Source organism: Panthera onca, chromosome A1 (genome assembly GCF_046562875.1).
Source record: "Panthera onca isolate mPanOnc1 chromosome A1, mPanOnc1 haplotype 2, whole genome shotgun sequence".
Classification (NCBI taxonomy): Eukaryota; Metazoa; Chordata; class Mammalia; order Carnivora; family Felidae; genus Panthera; species Panthera onca.
The window spans coordinates 170620071-170638592 of record NC_138339.1 but is presented as its reverse complement, the minus strand read 5'-3'; the positions used below and the strand labels follow the sequence as shown (position 1 = coordinate 170638592).

At 42.6% G+C, this 18522-nt stretch overlaps 1 protein-coding gene across 14 annotated transcripts in view; it reads right to left on the bottom strand.

Annotated features, from left to right (window-relative positions):
- DOCK9 (dedicator of cytokinesis 9) overlaps positions 1–18522 on the bottom strand; it is a 290719-nt gene that overhangs the window by 218222 nt on the left and 53975 nt on the right. For 7 of the 14 annotated variants that reach the window (XM_060636780.3, XM_060636785.3, XM_060636784.3 and 4 more), the window contains exon 1: positions 4321–4650. The exons of 6 other annotated variants lie outside the window; for them this stretch is intronic. In XM_060636780.3, the coding sequence (XP_060492763.2) occupies positions 4321–4482 (162 nt within the window). In that variant the 5' untranslated portion in view covers positions 4483–4650. Of the gene's footprint in view, positions 1–4320; positions 4651–18522 lie in introns of those variants that run through there. One more of the 14 variants, XM_060636794.3, reaches the window with a different exon arrangement.

The following is an 18522-nucleotide window of genomic DNA, read 5'->3' as shown; positions in this document are numbered from 1 at the left end:
GGACGTGAGCTTCCTCGTCACTTCTGTACACTCAGCGCTCAGCACAAAGGAGCATTCAAGGTTGTGTCTGGAATGAGCTGAACTAATCCATTCAATTACTTAGAAAAGGAAGACGTTAGGAAAAATCTATATTCAGGTATAGAAACTGTCCCAACTCAGCCTTGGCCCTCCACTGTGGTAGGATTACTAGTCGAAATTTAAGGGTGGTACAGTTGAAATTCACTCAGTCCCCAGAGGCCAGATGAGCCACTGCCCAGTGTCCTACCCACCATGGGGCTGATTCATGCCATTTAGATATAAAAAGAGCCTTCCTGTACAAGATCACACAGCTGCAGCCTTGCAAAGTTAAAGTCTGCACTAGAGACATCTGATTTTTGCTTCAGAGCCAACTTTAATGATGATAAAAATGCTTTTTCTTCACCACAAAGTTCTCTCTTAGCTTATTACACTCTGCCTGTTGTAAAAGGATTTAAAGTGATTTATATAAATACGTATAAAATAAGACAAAAAGTATTTAATAAGCACATGAGAAAGAGCAGATGGTGATAAAACAGTCATATAGGAAAATAAGGAGCAAAGTTTAAGGGCAAAAAAAAAAAAACATTTTGAAAGAGCCTATGTATCGGTCGCAGGTTTGGGACTAAGCTTTCTTTTACCAGGCAACTGAAGAGGTGGCTGAGATCAGTTACATGAATCTTAATGTACATAAAATACGAAGTTCCTCAGGAAGAGCACAACCATTCAGAGTAGGGACAGAAGAAACTTACTTCATAATTTACCTCATGAAAAGAACAGTAAAAAATAGAAATCATTATGCTAATAGCTAACAATTAGCACTAACTTTTATATAAAACACTGTCTTAAGGGCTCTAGACATACTCACTCATTTAATAATCCCATGAGGTAGGAATTATGATTATCTGCATTTCATTAAATGCAGATTTATTTCATTATTCATTAATAGTGAAAATGAGGAACCGAGCAGTTAAGTAAATTGCCCGAGGTCACCAGCTAGCAAATGTGGACTGGGGATTCAGGCCCTGCAGGCTGGCTCCAGAGTCGGCACTCTTCACTACCACACCAGTGCCTCCGCCTCATCCAAAATCAACTGAGCAATGCCCTCAACAAAACCCTTGTAGTAGACGTCACTTTTGTAAGGATGTTTCTCATGCTGCCCTTCCGTTCGGCCAAGAGAAAAACACAAAGCTTTGCTCTGTAGCAGCAATTCCACTGAGGCCAGAATGAGGCAATGCATCCATGTGGGTTTCTGACACATGGGCAGATATCTGGAAGATGTAGAGTCTCTCGAAGAATGGGTGGCCTCAAGCCCTTCTGGCTAATCCTCATAAACATTATTACTTCTCCTCCACAAGATCCGGTGCGCAGTGAGCGGCCAGGATGGGGGTTATACGTGAGGAGCAGGTGAAATCCAGCTCTGACCTGCTGACAGTTCAGGCACAGCCACAGGCTGGACAAGTCTCCTGAGCTGAAGGAAGAACAGACACCCTACTAAGGCTGAGGAGCCAACAGGCCCACATCTGCCTGAAGAGCAGGTCTGCCCTGCCCTTGCCCGGAGGGGGCTCAAAGGAACACCATCGGGCAGGGCTTCCCTAAGAAAGGGTTTGGCTGGCTCAAAGCAAAGGAGGAAAAGGCCCTCACATGCCTGTGTCATAGGACGGGTCTCAACAGAGATGGTCTGGGTACTGCCCAAAGACGGTGTCATCAATTGTCAGTCGTGACCACAGCAAACCCATGGAATGTTCAGCTTTGAACCACAGAATTTCTTTATGTGGCTTCAGGACAGGAGGGTTGAAAAGTATCACTCTAGGGCAGATTACTGAAAATGAGCCAGTTATTGTTTGGGGGACACTACAAAAATTTTTGATAAAAGACGTTGGCTTTAGGATAAGTGATCATAACCTGACTTCTCAACAGCTTCTCCAAGCTCAAGTTCAGGACCATTAAAAACATTTCATTAGAATTCACTCATTAACTAAGCACCCAACTACGAATCAGACACTGTTCTTGCTGTTGGGGCAGAACAGCAAATAAAACAGACAAAAATCCCAGCTATCCGAAAGCTTATTCTTTTTTTTTTTTTTAATATTTATTTATTTTGGGGAGAGCACAAGTGGGAAAGGGGCAGAGAGAGGGGGACAGAGGATCCAAAGTGGGTCATCGAGCAGAGAGCCCGATGTGAGCTCAAACTCACAAACTGAGAGATCATAACCTGAGGCAAAATTAGATGCGCAAATGACTGAGCCAGCCAGGTCCCCCCAAAAACTTATTCTTCTTGTAAGTCTGATAAGCAACACTTACTGCTAACTACTCTTACTATACTTGACTAACAGTGTCAGGTGGAGATAAATAATGAAGAGACCATGGCAGAGAATCAGAGAAGGGTGCCCTGCAGGGGCTACAAGATTATACTGGTGGCCAAGGAAGCCTCACTTAGAAGGGGAAATCAGAGCGAGCCCTGCAGGAGGCCAGGGATGGACCGGGCAAACGCCCGGCTGGAGAGGTCTAGGTGAGAACAGCAAGGCATCCTGAAAAGCCAGCGGGAAGTGTGGAATGAGGAGAGAGTGAGAAGAAAATGGGGGTCTCCAGGAACAAGCAGGGGGCAGCAGGTGGGTAGGGGCAGACCCCGAGGCCACAGGAAGGATTCTGGATCTGCCTCTGAGTAGAGGAGCGACCACTGGACCTTCCTTTTCAAAGGAGCACTGTTGGCCAACTGAGGAGAGGCCACGGGGTCAAGGACAGAAGCAGGGAGAGCAGTTTGGAGGGAGAGGGTGCATCTTTCCACCCACAGCACCTCAGCCGCACACATGCACAGCCACGCCTTTCTCAGTCTGCAGGTACAGGCGACCGTGGCAGGCAGGAGCACCTGACCCAACACACAGGAGCAGTGCTTCACAATCCAGCCCCCGAGTGCCGACAGAGCCCCCGGCTGGTTATTACTCCCTCATGCAACCAAGGAAAAAGGAAAACAAGCAGAGTCTCTTGAAGATGGCTTAACCCAAGACAAGTCAGCGCGACCGAAGGGAGGAGAAGCAGGCGGAATGGGGGAGGTGGGGCCCTTACTGGCCAAGCAGTCCCAGGGCTGTCGGGGTTGGGGATTACAGCTCATGGAGCAGACTCTGTAATGGGCCAGTCCTTCCAATCTCGAATCCCAGTTGTTCTCCAACGCATATTCCAAAATACATTAGGGTTTAAAATATTTAACAGTTAATACATCCACTTCAGTTCCACGCCCACACATAATACTGCCTTCCAAAATGCATATGATGCCCCAATGATGCCCTCCTGCCCTTCCTCCCAAGGGCTTTGAGAGCTAATGTCACATAAGACCCTCTACAAGATGCGAGGGTGGGCGACCTGATCTGATCCCGGGGTGCAAATGGCCTGCCGGCACCCCCTCCCCGCGTCAGATGGCAGCCTAACGACCAGGAACAGCTTTGGGGTTTCCACGCACCTCGCCCTCGCCTTACTGAGTGGCTGCTGGCCAGACACACACACACACACACAGAGACTCCCACGTGTGTTATTCTCACTCGTTTCAACAAAAAACTGTGATAAGAACAGAAGGGAAAATGGCAAGGCCTCCTGAGGGTGGAGGAGACCAGCATGCAGCCTCCTCATGAGCCTGGTATTTGTGAGAAGGCCCCAGAGAGGCACACCCATCTGTGACCTGTCACCTCCTCATGCGTTGTACCCGGGAGGAAAGAACACCGAAGTGTCACCTAAGCTTCCTGTTAACTCTCAAGAGCCTTCACCCAAAGACAGTATAAATAGTCAGATTTAAAATAATAAAACTGTAAACATTTCTCTCGCACCCATTACAGTTTTCTTTCAAGCTCCCTTTCAATGTCTCCCAGAATGGAAGGACCAACCACAGGCCATTAGTAAGAAAATTTCGCCAGGGAAAAGACTAAGATGTAAAGGAACTGAATAATTCACTATCACTGGTAGAGGGTTCAATATACAGTGCCCTAAATACACACTTTGCCACGCATTATTTCTGAGACTACACCGAGAACGTGTAAGCTCATAAAGCTAACTTAGAAAACTAATCTGTAATCAATTACCGTACTCCAGCTTCTCTCTCTGTATGCATTTAAGCTCTGATGAATGCAGGGCATTCTGGCACATACAAACAGGCACCTCATAATTAAACTTAAGGCCACTTAATTACCCATTTACACACCCAGGCTACAGATACACAAGCACACTGAAGTAAATAAATACATTTGCTTTATAAGTAAAGACAAGTTTATTCTAACACCACCAAACTCCTTGTTAATTAAGCAAGACAGCATTTACCAGACAGGAGGAGATCAATAATTCTGAGTCTTCTTTTGTCCAATTGTATGCTGTATATTCAAGGGCATTATTCTCTCCTTGCTGTTTGCACATATAAGCACAGTTTCTTTCAAACACGGTGCGGATGCCTTTAAACAGAATTACACTAGTCGTGCAACCCATCCCCAAGGTGTAGATGTTCAGATTTCTAGCAATCTCTACTCCATCTCGACATCATCTTCCTTGGCTCTTCTGAGCAGGCTCCCACTGTACCATCCTCATGACAGGCAGTTGCCGGCACCAGAACAGAAGGGAAGCTCCGAGCTGTTGCACTAGAATCTGCTCCTGCCCAACTGCCTGACAAAAAAAAAAAAAAAAAAAACAGGCTCCGAGTGTCAAACAGGAGGGGTGGTGCAAAAACCAGATGACACACTTCGGATGCACCAAAATCTTTAAGGTATCGTTTTTTCCAGTAGATTGCTTCCCTGTTAATACCAAAGAACAAATAAGCAAGAGATTTACATGTGGTTACTGGGAAACTGCCGGCTCCTGTGATTTGCTTAGGATTGTTCGGAATCTCAGAACCTGCCCAAAATGAAAAAAATGGTGCCAGACAGCCACCCTGCTGCAGATGCTGCTGGAAGGCACAAAGAATGTTCATCTGCTGCAAGGAATCACTCTCCCAGAATGCTTAGCCCAGCATCTATATTAGCAAACATCTCTTTCCTTGACCTAAATATGCTGTTTGTTTAATCCTGCATCCGTGAGGAACAGAGAAGCAAAAGGAAAAAAAAAAAAAAAGCCCCAAAATGAGAGAAATCACTAAGATGACTGCTGCTATGGAAACATGTGTAAGCCCACTTCAAACAACCTTTTGCATGTGTGGGTAACAGCTTGCTGACAGCAAATCACAAGGGAGCACAAAATTGCTGTGTCAATCTTGACTTCTGCCCACTTCCACTCTGCTAGAGAGAGGACTAGCAACTTTGCACTGCTTAATACATTCTCCCATCTCTGGTACCCAAAGACGCAAATGAGAACGTGCATAAAGTCACCTGATCGGGCTGGACATACACCTTCTGAAGCAGCACTCTAATATGCGACGGTACATACACACGGAAGTCCCACAGTCAACAGGGCTATTATCTGGGGTGCATAAATTAATCCAGGTCCTTGCACTGCAGAATGAACTCGCTAACACTATACTACCGTATGTGTGTCTTTGGTGATGGCGGATAGGGAATCTTGTCACTGATAAAATACTAAATTGACCCTTGCATTCCCCTTCCAAAAACTGAAAAGTAAATTATGTAAAAAGACTATGATGAACTCACAGGAAAACCCCTCCCACCTACAATATGTATCTAGAAAAAAGTTACTGCTCTTTTAAGATCTGTTCTGAATTCTTCCTTATTTCACAAGGCAACAGATGGTTTTCATTTTCTATCTACAGATTTCAAAGTTAGAGTGAATTATAATGACTGAGTACCTACTGGTTGGTAACAGAGACCAGTGTAATGTAATAAAAGCAGATCTTTAGAGAATACTATGTGGTCACATAATCTCAAAATTTCTGTTTTTTATGGTTAGTTTACCTATTAGACCTCACAGATAAGCAAAAATCTAGGCTTCTTTCTCCTGCATTTTTATGCAAACTTTCTCAAACAGCCACAGAGATCAAAGGAGTAAAGATACTGGCCACATGAAAAAAAAAAAACAAAACACCAGAGTAACTATACGTGGTCCAGAGCATTCAGCTTCAGAATTGCAATTCTGTTAAAACAGAGCTACCACGTTCAAGATTACACTCAAGTCCTGACATCAGAACAGCCAAGTCTTCATGTGACATCACAATGCTAGCAGATAAATAACATGAAAACTCATCTACACAGAAACTGAATATTGTGGACTATAAAACCCTCAACACATGGGTTAAATTACCTATCTTGAGAATTCCAAATGCTCACCATCAATCTTAACTTCTATACTGCAAGGAAAACAATTTAAAAAATAAAGTTCATTGAATATAAATAAAGATGATACCTAGAAATTTAAAATTAATTTATTATTGTTACTACCTATTTTAGACATCCTGGGTGCAGAAGCCAGGGAATATTATTTGAGATACAAAAGATTATGCTTGAACTTTACAAAGGATTATAAATGATAACCAAACAAATTTTAAAGCTGCTGGTATGTTCTATTTGAATTACTTTAAAAACTCCTAAGTTAATATTTAAAACAAGGGGACAGAATGGAACAACTTCCCAACAATCATTCAGAGGAAAAAGAAATATTTCTTAGAGACCAACTAATAGGCATTTAAGCAACTTGTATTAATTTTAAATATTAATCATTTTCCAACCAACAAAATCAGTGGGCAAGAAAAACAACAGAAAATATTTAGAGCAAAGGGTTCGACAAGGCTAAAAATGAGTTTCATGCTGATAGAAGCATGACAAAATGAATCATTCAAATGTGATGTTGGTTTCACTGATTTTTCTGCGTCAGAATGATCTTGGATTAGTCTCAAAGGATAATTACCATGAATTCCATCAGAGGACACAGAGATGGTGGCAACCAGTTCAGCCACCTACAGAGTATGTGTTTCAACTTGGGGATCACATTTGCTCTCTCGTCTTTAAATGTGACTTCTAATTTTCACAATTCCCAAGACTGAAAGTCTGCCCCTGACTCCATCTCGAGCCCCAAGCCCATGTCTTCCTCCCCTGCTGACAATGACACCCGACTCTCCTAGCACCACCTCACCCTCAGATGTTCCAAATCAATCATCTTTTAGTATGACACCCTGGGATGGTATGTCGGCACAATGTCAGATTTTTAAGCCATAGGAAGGAATGAAGTAGTGATTTAGGCTACAGTATGGATGAACCTGGAAAATGTTATGCAGAGTGAAAAAAGCCAGTCACAAAAGACCTCCTATCGTAGGCTTCTATTTAAATGAAATGTCTAGAATAGGCAAATCCGTAGAGAATGAAAGTAGATGAGTGGGTGCCAGGGAATGGGGAGTGATTGCTAATGGGCACAGAACTTCTTTTAGGAGAAAAAAAAATGTTCAGATATTGGACAGTGTTTCTAACATATACACTGTCTGCGAATATACTAAAAAACACTGGATTGAACACTTTATACAGGTGAGTTCTATGGTTTGTGAATGTAATAAAGAGCCTGACTCCACTATTGGTCTTTTACTACCGACAGCTTTAACCCTCCTTGCTCTTTTCCCCCTTCTGTCCCACATCTGGACAAACTTCAAAGGAGGTTCCCGGTGGCTCCTTCCTGTGGTCCCAGCAGGAAATTCAAACCCCTCAGGAACCCTCACCCTGGCCCCACCCGATAACTGCCACAAAATCCCCAAACCAGGCTCAGGACCTGCTTGGGAGCTGCCCTGCTCTCCTCAGAGAGCTCATTACATGAGTAATAAACCTCTTGACACCCTTCTCCTGAGTGTGGTGTCATTAGTGTCAACATCCAAAGCAAATTTGGGGTGTGAGGGGGCCAGGGGAGGGTCCATCCTGTTTCTGTGGAATGGCCCCAACAGTGACATATATCTCAATAAAGCTGTTACTAAAAATGGGAGAGGGGAGGGAGATAACATCTACCCTGCCCACCCTGGAAGGTTGTCAAGTTCAAATAAAATAATAGGTGAGAACTCAACCAAGAAATTGCTGTAAACATGTCAGTAACTATTGTTTTATACTGCACAAAAGACTTACTGTGTAGCTCGAAACAGCCACCTTGCTTAATGAATTTACAACTTCGGAATGTTGCTCTGGCCCGAATACAGGGAATACAGGAATACAGAAGCCAGGGACCAGGGAGTGCCTGGGGCTGCCCTCCATGTGTGCATTTTTTTCTTTCTTTTTTTTTTAATTTGAGAGAGAGAGAGAGCAAGCGTGCATGGGGGAGAGGGACAGAGGGAGGGAGAGAGAGTGAGAGAGAAAGAGAGAAAGAGATAGAGAATCTGAAGCAGGTTCCACACTCAGTGCAGAGCCCTATGCAGGGCTTGATCCCCTGACTCTGGGATCATGACCTGAGCCATAATCAAGAGTCAGCTGCTCACTAACTGAACTACCCAGGTGCCCCAGGGGGTGCATTTTAACCTAGGAAAGGAGCTCCAGCCTGTACAAACCACCAGGAACCTGAACAAACAGTAAGTTCAGGTAAGACGTGCTGCCCCACTCAACAATCACAGCTAACCTCAGCCATTTGGCCACAGAGACCACAGCAAGCAAGTCTCAAGCTCTGAGCCCCCTCCCGAAAGAATATCCATCTAGAACTGCTGTTCCCATGTGCAAGCCTCTCCTTGCCAACAGCCTTTGTGTTTGAAATATGTTCTAAAAGTCGGGTTAGTTTGACAAGTAGATTTACTTCATACTCTCTCAGAAAACTGTGCATAAAGAAGAATTTTAAATAACACCAAAACATCAGGAACTACAAGCTAGAATTAATATCATATCTCAAACAGATAGAAGTCTTCTACCTCGGTCAGACCTTGGGCCCTACCTTACGAGGAGACCAGGAAGGGAGGGAAATTCTGTCCATTCTGCAGTGGCTAAAATGAAGATCTCATGTAATGATAATACATCACACTCTATCTAACTGCCATTACAGTGGCCAGTCCATAAGAAGAGGTAATCTTCATCCCTGACAGTCCATACTACATTCCTCATTGCAGTGAATTCTGCTGAACAAAGAAACCTTATGTAAGTTGGCCTATTACTCCTTATTCATTTTATATTCAACAGTATAATCAAAGTTAAGTACTGTGTCTAGCATAGGGCCTAGTATATACCACATGCTCGATAAATGGTGGTCTCCTCCACGTTTGCCCCAGATTAAAGTTTTTTCTTCCCCGTTATACAGTGAGATAGTTCTTCTAAAAATACAAGCACTTCTTACACAAAACTCAGGCATATGAGAATTTAAGATCTAATAAATTCAAACTACAAATTCTTTATATTGGTAAAATATGACTCAAAGACAGAAAGGGAATGTCAGGGAACAAGAAAAAGGAGTTAAAATAGTGAAGAAGGAGTGGAGGTTTTAGCAATGATCATTAGAAAAAGTTTGTTGTTTTTTTAAGTAAGGGAAATCAAGGAAGTTTTATTACATAAGGACCTTTTTAAAAATAAGGAAAAGGTGAACTCTCCGACCATTGTGTATTTCAGGAACATAAACCTCAAAATTGTGGGAAAAAAGGTACACTTACAGCATATCTAAATTTATCCATCATTTATCATCCCCACCTCCAAAACACACGGAAGTGCCACTATCAGTCACTGTGGGATGAACAAAGACGGCAGGTGGGCCTCACGGCCAATGGCACAGACAGGAGTTTTAGACCCTCAAAGAGCTCAGTGAAAAACTAATTTTGGTAAAAATGTATCTCTAAAGTCATACCCACACAAAATATTTGAACCAAGCCTGCTGCTAACAGTGGTAATTAAATGTTCCCAAAAGTAGACAACACAAAGTTACACATGTGTCTCCATGTTGGCGCTAGAATATTAGAGAGACTATTAGGAAGGTGACAGGTCCCTGTGGGGTGCTCTGAACATAGAGTGACAAAGTAGGAGTGGACGCAACCAGACTGGCTCTCCAGAACAGAGGGCAGTGGTCCTCCAGAGATGAGCAGACTCTCTCAAAAGATATTAGAGGGGTGCCTGGGTGGCTCAGTGGGCTGAGCATCCAACTTCAGCTCAGCTCATGACCTCATGGCTCATGAGTTCAAGCCCCACGTCGGGCTCTGTGCTGACAGCTCAGAGCCTGGAGCCTGCTTCGGATTCTGTGTCTCCCTCTCTCTCTGACCCTTCCGCACTCATGCTCTGTCTCTCTCAAAAACATAAACAAACATTTTTTTAAAAAATTAGAGAATCTTCCTTTTCAGTACCTGCAGGAGACTGAGTTAAACAGATTTTAAAATAAAACAGAACTCCTAAAGGAAGAAAAGGTGGGGTTAAGAAGACCAACTTACTTTGCTAGTAGGAATATAAAATGAATATAAAATAGCCACTGTGAAATAGAGTATGGTGATTCCTCACAAAACTAAATGAAGAATTACCATATGACCCAGCCATTACACTTCTCAGTAAATGTCCAACAGGGCTGAAAGCAGAGGTCTGAGGAGGTATTTGAACACCCATGTCCATAGCGGCATCACTCAAATAATCAAGAGGTGGAAACAACCTAAGTGTCCATCTACAAATGAATAGACAGAATGTGGTATGTATATATATATATATATATATATATATATATATACACACACAATGGAATATTATTCAGTCTTAAAAAGGAAGGACATTCTGGGGCGCCTGGGTGGCTCCAGTCAAGCGTCCGACTATTGGTTTTCGCTCGGGTCATGATCTCATGGTTTCATGGGCTCTATGCTGGCAGGGTGGAGCCTGCTGGGGATTCTCTCTCTCTCCCTCTCTCTCTGCCCCTCCTCTGCTCACTCTGTCTCTCTCAAAAATAAATAAATTAATTAAAAAGGGGCGCCTGGGTGGCTCAGTCAGTTAAGCGTCCGACTTCGGCTCAGGTCATGATCTCACGGTTTGTGGGTTCGAGCCCCACATCGGGCTCTGTGCTGACAGCTCAAAGCCTGGAGCCTGATTCAGATTCTGTGTCTCCCTCTCTCTCTGCCCCTGCCCCACTCGCGTGCTGTCTCTCTTTCTATCAAAAATAAATATACATACGTACATACATACATAAATAAAAGTAAGGACATTCTTACACATGCTACAATATGGATGAAACTTGAGGACATTATGCTCAGTGAAATAAGCCAGACACAAAAGAACAAATACCGTACGATGGTGCTTAAATGACACAGCTAGAATAGATACTTTCCTGGAGACAGAAAATGGAATGGTGGTTACCAGGGGCTGGAAAGAAGGAGGAATGAGGAATTACTGTTCAAAAGGTATAGTTTCAGTTTTAGATGACGAAAAAGGTCTGGAGATAGATGGTGGAAATGGATGGTTGAACAACACTGTGCATGTACTTAATGCCACTGAACTATTTAAAAATCGTTAAAATGGTAAATTTTATTTTATATATATATATATATTTTTTACTGTTATAGAAAAAAAAAAAAAAACAATGTACTTACTAGACACTGCATTCCTATAACTTCCGGGACCAAGTGAAATGACAGAAAACCAGGAGGGTACCAGTCTCTCCCCATGTCTGACCCTAGCCCTCACAAAAGGCAGAGGAGTCCAAGGAATAGGCTTCATAATATTTATATTCTAATTATTTCCTCATTCCACTTGCTTATGAACCTCTTAGAAAAACCTTCCAGCTATGAACCAGCACAGAAACAAGAGAGCCAAGATTTAAAATCCCGATTCATACACAACTTCTACATGTTTCACAGAGAACTACGAAATGGAGAACCAACACAGCTGAGGGTTCCGATTTATTTATCCCTCGGCTCAGGTAGCTTCAGGCAAAGTCAAAACTTCAATGACCATTATGGGAGGTTATGAAGCAAAATCATAGTTGGCGAGGGAGCTCAGTTCTTTGAAGAAAAAGCAATAAATCCGTAAGTGTTGATCCTGTCAAATATGAGAAGCTGCCAGAAGAGCTCACCTATTTGCAAAGCTTTCTATCCCCACTGAAACCACAGGGGGGTTGGGGGGGGGGAGCCTCCATAGAGGGGGACCGATGATGGCACAGATCATAATGAATGCAATAAGCACCAACGTCCAACTGTAAATGAAATACTGAGTGAAAAACAAGGAAGCTGAGCAAACTCAAAATGGAATAATGAAATCAGAACTCGCAGTGACCTCCTCCTGGCCTCTACCAGCCTCTTCCAAGGAAATTCTATTTTAGGCAAACATCTGAAAAGATCACTTAGCGGCAAGGTATACTGAATGTAAACGACAGAAAAGATACACAGCATAATTTATGTACAACAAAGGCACTCAGGAAACAGCTTGTGTGCTTCAAATACGGAGTTACGGTTGTGGGAAAGTTGTTCTTATATGCGAAGAGAGAGACTAAAATTCAGAATCTACACACCTCAACTCCTCGTATCTCACATTTTAGCAGCTGAGTATTTTACATCTTTTGCTGTCATTGTGTCAATATAGAAATACTGCCTCAAACATGATTAAAAACTTCTTGAGGGGTAAACAGGAAAACATAAACAGGCAATCTGAATTTATCATTTTTAGAACTAAATAGTCAGATGTTCAGTTAGATTAATCCAAAGGTAAATAATGAGAAGTAAAGATACTGCAATGGTTACCTTCCCAAATTATAGGAGGGAAAATACAACTTTTCAAAATATTCCTATGACTTTGAAAAAACAGAGTAAACAGACTCAAAGTAAAATACGTACTCCTTTGTCAAGGCTTCTGGTCAAGTCAGAAGGAACTAGACATATGCTATGTCCCTGCTCATAAGGTTCAGGAAGCTCTAATCTCTGAGCCCTTGTGAGTTTTTTATTTCTTTTTGCAAAGACACAAAATTCAGGACTTCATATGATTTATATATAGCCTATGGTTGGGCTATACTTAACTGTAACTGTGTTTTAAAAGAATGGTACTTTGGGGGACACCTGGGCGGCTCAGTCAGTTGAGCATCTGACTCCTGATTTTGATTCAGGTCATGATCTCATGGTTCATGAGATCAAGCCCCGTGTCAGGCTCTGCTCTGACACCACAGAGCCTGCTTGGGATTCTCTCTCTTCCTCTCTCTCTGCCCCCCGCCCCTGGTCTCTCTCCTCTTAAAATAAATAAATAAACAAACAAACAAACAAACAAACACTTAAAAAAAAAAAAAAAAGAATGTTACTTCGAAGAAACATTTCCTGATGTGTAAGTGAATTTCACTCAGTCAGAGACATGAGAAACTTTCCGGGAAAACACTCTCCACCTGAGACTTGGACAGATCACAGATACTGCATCCCTCCATGCCAACTAAAAATAGGACCCAAATAAGATATACAATTGAGCAATAAGTAAATGAAAAGTCATCAGAGAAGTATAAATCAAAACCATCATATAGCACTTCGTATCTACTAGGATAGCTAAAAAAGATAATTATAAGTGTTGGTGACGATATGGACAAATTGGACTCCTCATACACTGTCGGTGGGGATGTAAAATAGGGCAGCTACTTTAGAAAACAATCTGGCAATTCCTCACTCAAATACAGAGTTACCATATGAACCAACAATTCTACTCCTAGCTATATACCCAAGAGAGTTGAAATATATGTCCATACAAAAGCTCGTACATGGATGTTCTTAACAGTATCATTCATGATAGCCCCAAAGCAGAAACAACCCAAATGTCATCAACTGATGAATGATATATAAAATGTGGTATATCCATGCAACGGATGGATTGTCCAGTAATAAAAAGGAATGAAGTACTGACACATGCTACAACGTAGATGAACCTTGAAAATATCATGTTAAGTGAAAGAAGCCAGTCACAAAGGATCACATATTATATGATTCTGTTGGTATGAAATGTCCAGAACAGGCAAATCTTCAGAGACAAAAAATAGATCAGTGGTTGCCTTGGGCTAGGGGAACGGGTAAGGTGGAACAGGAGGGTAACAGCTGAGGGGTACAGGGTTTCATTTGGGGGTAACAGAAGCGTTCTAAAATTAATTATAGTGGTAGATACACAACACTGTGAGTATACTGAAAACCACTGGATTGTACACTTTAAATGGGTGAACTGTATAGTACGTGAATCGTATCTTGATAAAGCTGTTTAAGAAAAACACAGGACCTATCAGGCACACCTATAAAAAGCTGAATTTATCTAGAAAGCACTCTATCCTTAACACTGTTATCTTTCCAAAACATATCACTATCCCCAACACAGTGAATTCCCAAAAGTACAGAAGATAAAGGTAAGATGATTTCTTTAGCAAGCAAGCTATCTATCTGCTTTATATTCACAGCGCACGCAAGGGAAACCTTTTGTCTGCTCTATAACTTTGGCTCATACATTTTGTTAGGCAAGGTCTGGGTCTGGGTTGAGCCATCTATCCCAATTCACTTATCCCAAAAATAAAGAAATTTCATTTATAGATCTTTTCCCACAATTTTTTCATCTCTGCTTTAACCACAAGGCTCTCAAAATCCAAGGGGAAAAAAACTGCATGGAGAGAAAAAGAGGAGGGAGGAAAAGAGATTATTAACAGGGGATCTGAAATTTTATTCAAATCACAGAATTGGGTCTATTTAGGTCATTCCAGTCACCTGAACTACATAGGAGATTAACACTTTAAATGTAAATTTTGAGGTAAAATTTAAAGGAAAACATTATATAAATAGTGCTGGGCACATCCTTAACAGAGTATGTTACATGGACCTATGCCAGACACTGAGACAGAATTCAGTCACGAGATCTCACCTAACCTTCTAAACAACTCTAAAAGTGAAGTTTTATAGGTTATCTCACTCATGATTGACACCCCTTGACCTTGTTACAAGTAAACAAGATTTCCAGAGAAACCCATCTTCATAGGACCACTAAAGGACTGCAACCAACACCGACATCAAGTGGGGTGAGATGACTGACAAACCACAGGGGGTTGGAGATAAGTAACCCACAAGTTCAAATGCATCCTTAGACCAACAGCTTTCAAAGTACTGTCACCATGAATTATATCAAGAAGTGACTTGTAGGGGCACCTGGATGGCTCAGTCAGTTAAGCATCCAACTCTGGCTCAGGTCATGATCTCACGGCTCGTGGGGTTCAAGCCCCGAGTCGGACTCTGTGCTGACAGTTCGGAGACCGGAGCCTGCTTCAAATTCTGTCTCTGTCTCTCTCTCCCTTCCCCTCCCCTGCTTGCACACTGTCTCTCCCTCTCTCTCTCTCTCTCTCTCAAATATAAACATTAAAAAAAATTTTTTAAGTGAATTGTAAATGATACAGTAAATGTGTATAAGAACTTTCCCCCCCAAAAAATGTACCCATAGAACATATATTACACTATATTATTTTCTTTTTTTTTTTATGTTTATTTATTTGGGAGGGAAGGGGCAGCGAGAGAGGGAAACAGAGGTTCTCAAGCAGGCTCCATGCTGACAGCAGAGAGCCCGATTTGGGGCTCGAACTCACAAACCGTGAAATCATGACCTGAGCCAAAGTCGGACGCTTAACCTACTGAGCCAACTAGGTACCCCTACACTTTATTATGTTCTATTCCAGACTCTCTAATCTATTCTAGCTCACTAGAGAGAAGAAAAGAAGGGAGGGAGGGAGGAAATCAGTCATAGCCCACTCAACTGTTTTCAGGACCAGTATGGCTCCTGGCCTGCAGTTTGAAAACACCACACATATCAGTTATTACATAGGGTCTGTCGGCTCTTGGAAGTCCCCAGTCTCACCACATGCTCTCATTACCTACAAGCGGCTGGCCCAGGAGAAGAATGAAGAGGGAATTTGTAAAACAACACTCTGAAGGGATGGTGTTCATTGCATATACTCTCCATCAGCTGTCTCTCCCCAAGTCAGAAGACACTGGTCCAGGAATTGAGGGGTTGAAGTAGAAGTGACCCCTCTCTAGTACCCCAAGAACACACTCCATCCCTGCTAGTACAGACATCCTGGTTTTAAAGGGAAGAATGTTCTCATTAAAGCAAGACCACAGTGTACAATGAATCAGGTCTGACTGCCATCTGGCCGTTTGGAGGCTCCTCAAGCCACTGAACCAAGAGGCAAAAGATGAGGAGATGCTACCCACCGGGGCAAGAGAAAACTGGGTGGCTGTTCCAAAGGACAGTTCTTCAGGGCATCTCTTAGCATTTCTATCTCTAAGTCCAAGTCCATGAAAAACCACAGCAACCAACAGAAAGGTGGGGCCACTGAGGATTCAGGCACTCAGGTGAAGAATTCTAATCAGTTGAGGTCCTGGCTGGGGGCAAAGGAAATATGGAATGAGTAATAGGAGAATAAAGATCTAAATATCAACTACTGTCAAATAGCCATTTAGGGAAGCAAACACCGCAACAGCATCGCCTATTTCCCACTTGCTTGCTGCTTGAGGGTGGGCATAGGTACCGATTCCTTCTCCTTCCTCTCATACTATTTTATATAAACACTGTGATTGAAACTTGACTCTACAATTTAAACTTTGGGTGGCACATATTCCTATGAGATTGCAACTGAATTTTAAGGGCTAATGAAAAAACTCCAGAAATGGATAATGTGACTTTCTCCCAAAGACAGATACGATGACTAATGAAATGTTGTGACTTCTTGTTTTGAGGAGCTAGTGAAAGCATCTTCCTCTGAGTTAAGGGTATCTGTGTTCTGTTAGGCTGAAACATAGCTGTTCTTGTTGTGAGGAAGCTCATACACGCACAGGGGGTGGGTGTGCATACTGAGTGCTCAAAGGGGTGGGCTGTGCCAGTTATTAAGCTATTGTCTCCCAGCTCCAGCCCCAGCCTTCCATACTCAACTCTGTGATGCTGGCTCCGAACACCACGTTCCGCTTTACCAGTTGGCTCCTTGTTGGGCTCACCACCAGGAGGCACCAGAGAGAGACACAAAGCTGCGGGAGGAAAGGGAGCATGCTCCTTGGTGCCTGCTTCCTTCGGGCTTTGATTGCTCCTGTCACCCTGCAACGCTCCTTCACCTGGCAGCAGCGGGTCCTTCCTGTGAAGCGCCTGAATCAGGTCTGCCATTTTCCCAGCACTTACAGACCCATCCTCATCACACCCCCACAGAAACCATCACCAGCTGCCCAGCACCCTCCAGGTCTTGGTTTCAGCTCTGTGGGCAGCCCCTCCAAGCTTCTAAGATTTAGTATCACAATCTCCTTCCTTGTCCACCCAAGCCCAGCGGATGGCTGCTTCCCGCGGCCACTACCTCTATGACATGTTAACATTTTCTTTTCACGTTTTCAATACCTACTCAACAATTTATACCTAGTAACAATTCTTTATATTTAACTCTCTCAGTTAAAATAACTGGTGTGATTTGTGTTTCCTGGCTGGACCCTAACTATTATACTATACTAGGGTCTAAACAGTTGTGGGGGTTTTTTAGTTTATTTATTTATTTTGAGAGAGAGAAAGCACAAGTGGGGGAGGGGCAGAGAGAGAGGAGGAAAGAGAATCCCAAGCAGACTCCTCCCTGTCAGCACAGAGCCCGATGCAGGGCTCAAACTCACGAACTGCGAGATCATGATCTGAGCCGAAGTTCTACACTCAATGGACTAGGGCGCCCTGGGGTCTAAACAGTTTTAAAGGACTAGATCACCAAAGGATGAAAATGGTCAATAAGTGCAGAAAAAGATGCTCAACATCCTTAGGGAGCAAATTAAAACTACAGTGACATCCCACTACACATCTAATAGGATGGCTAAAATTTTAGCAGACTAGCCATACGGAGTGTCGGCAAGGATGTGGAATAACTGGAACCCTAATAATGTGGGAAACCGTTTAACAGTGCCTAAAACTGTCAGAGAGTTACCATCTGACCTAGCAGCTCCACTCCTAGGTATTCCCCCAAGAAAAATGAAAGCACATGTTCACACTGGGATGCATGTTCACAGCAACATTATTCGTGATAACCAAAAAGGGGGCAATAACCCAAATGTCCATCAACTGGTGACTGGATACACAAAATGTGTTTTGTTTGGAATGGAATACTATTTGGCAATAAAAAGGAATGACGTACTGACACATAGCTACCGCATGGATGAACCCCAGAAATATCAAGCTAAGTAAAAGGAGCCAGACAGAAAGGCATATATTGTCTGATTCTATTTGTAACTTTAGAAAATGTGAATCTATAGAGACAGAAAGCAGATTAGTGGTTGCCTGGAGCTGGGGATGGGAACTGAAAATGGTCACGAGATTTCTTTTGGGGGTGACAGAAATGTTCTACAATTAGATCATGGTGCTGATTGCACAAATCTGCAAATTTACTAAAACTTGTTGAATTGAACTTCATGGCATATAAATTATACCTCAACGAAGCTGTGAAACAAAAGACTAGGGAAAATATTTGAAGAAAATATGACCCTAGAAAATCTAGTGTTGGAGACAAATGAAATAAATCATGATAAGAAACCACAATGCCCTGATAAGTAAAATGAAACATTTGTGTCTAGACATACATATAATTGCATGTGATAAATACAGCATGCCTACGGACCAAACCATTTCAGCAAACAGAACGATCTTTCTTCCAAATGCTTAAGAATAGATCTGG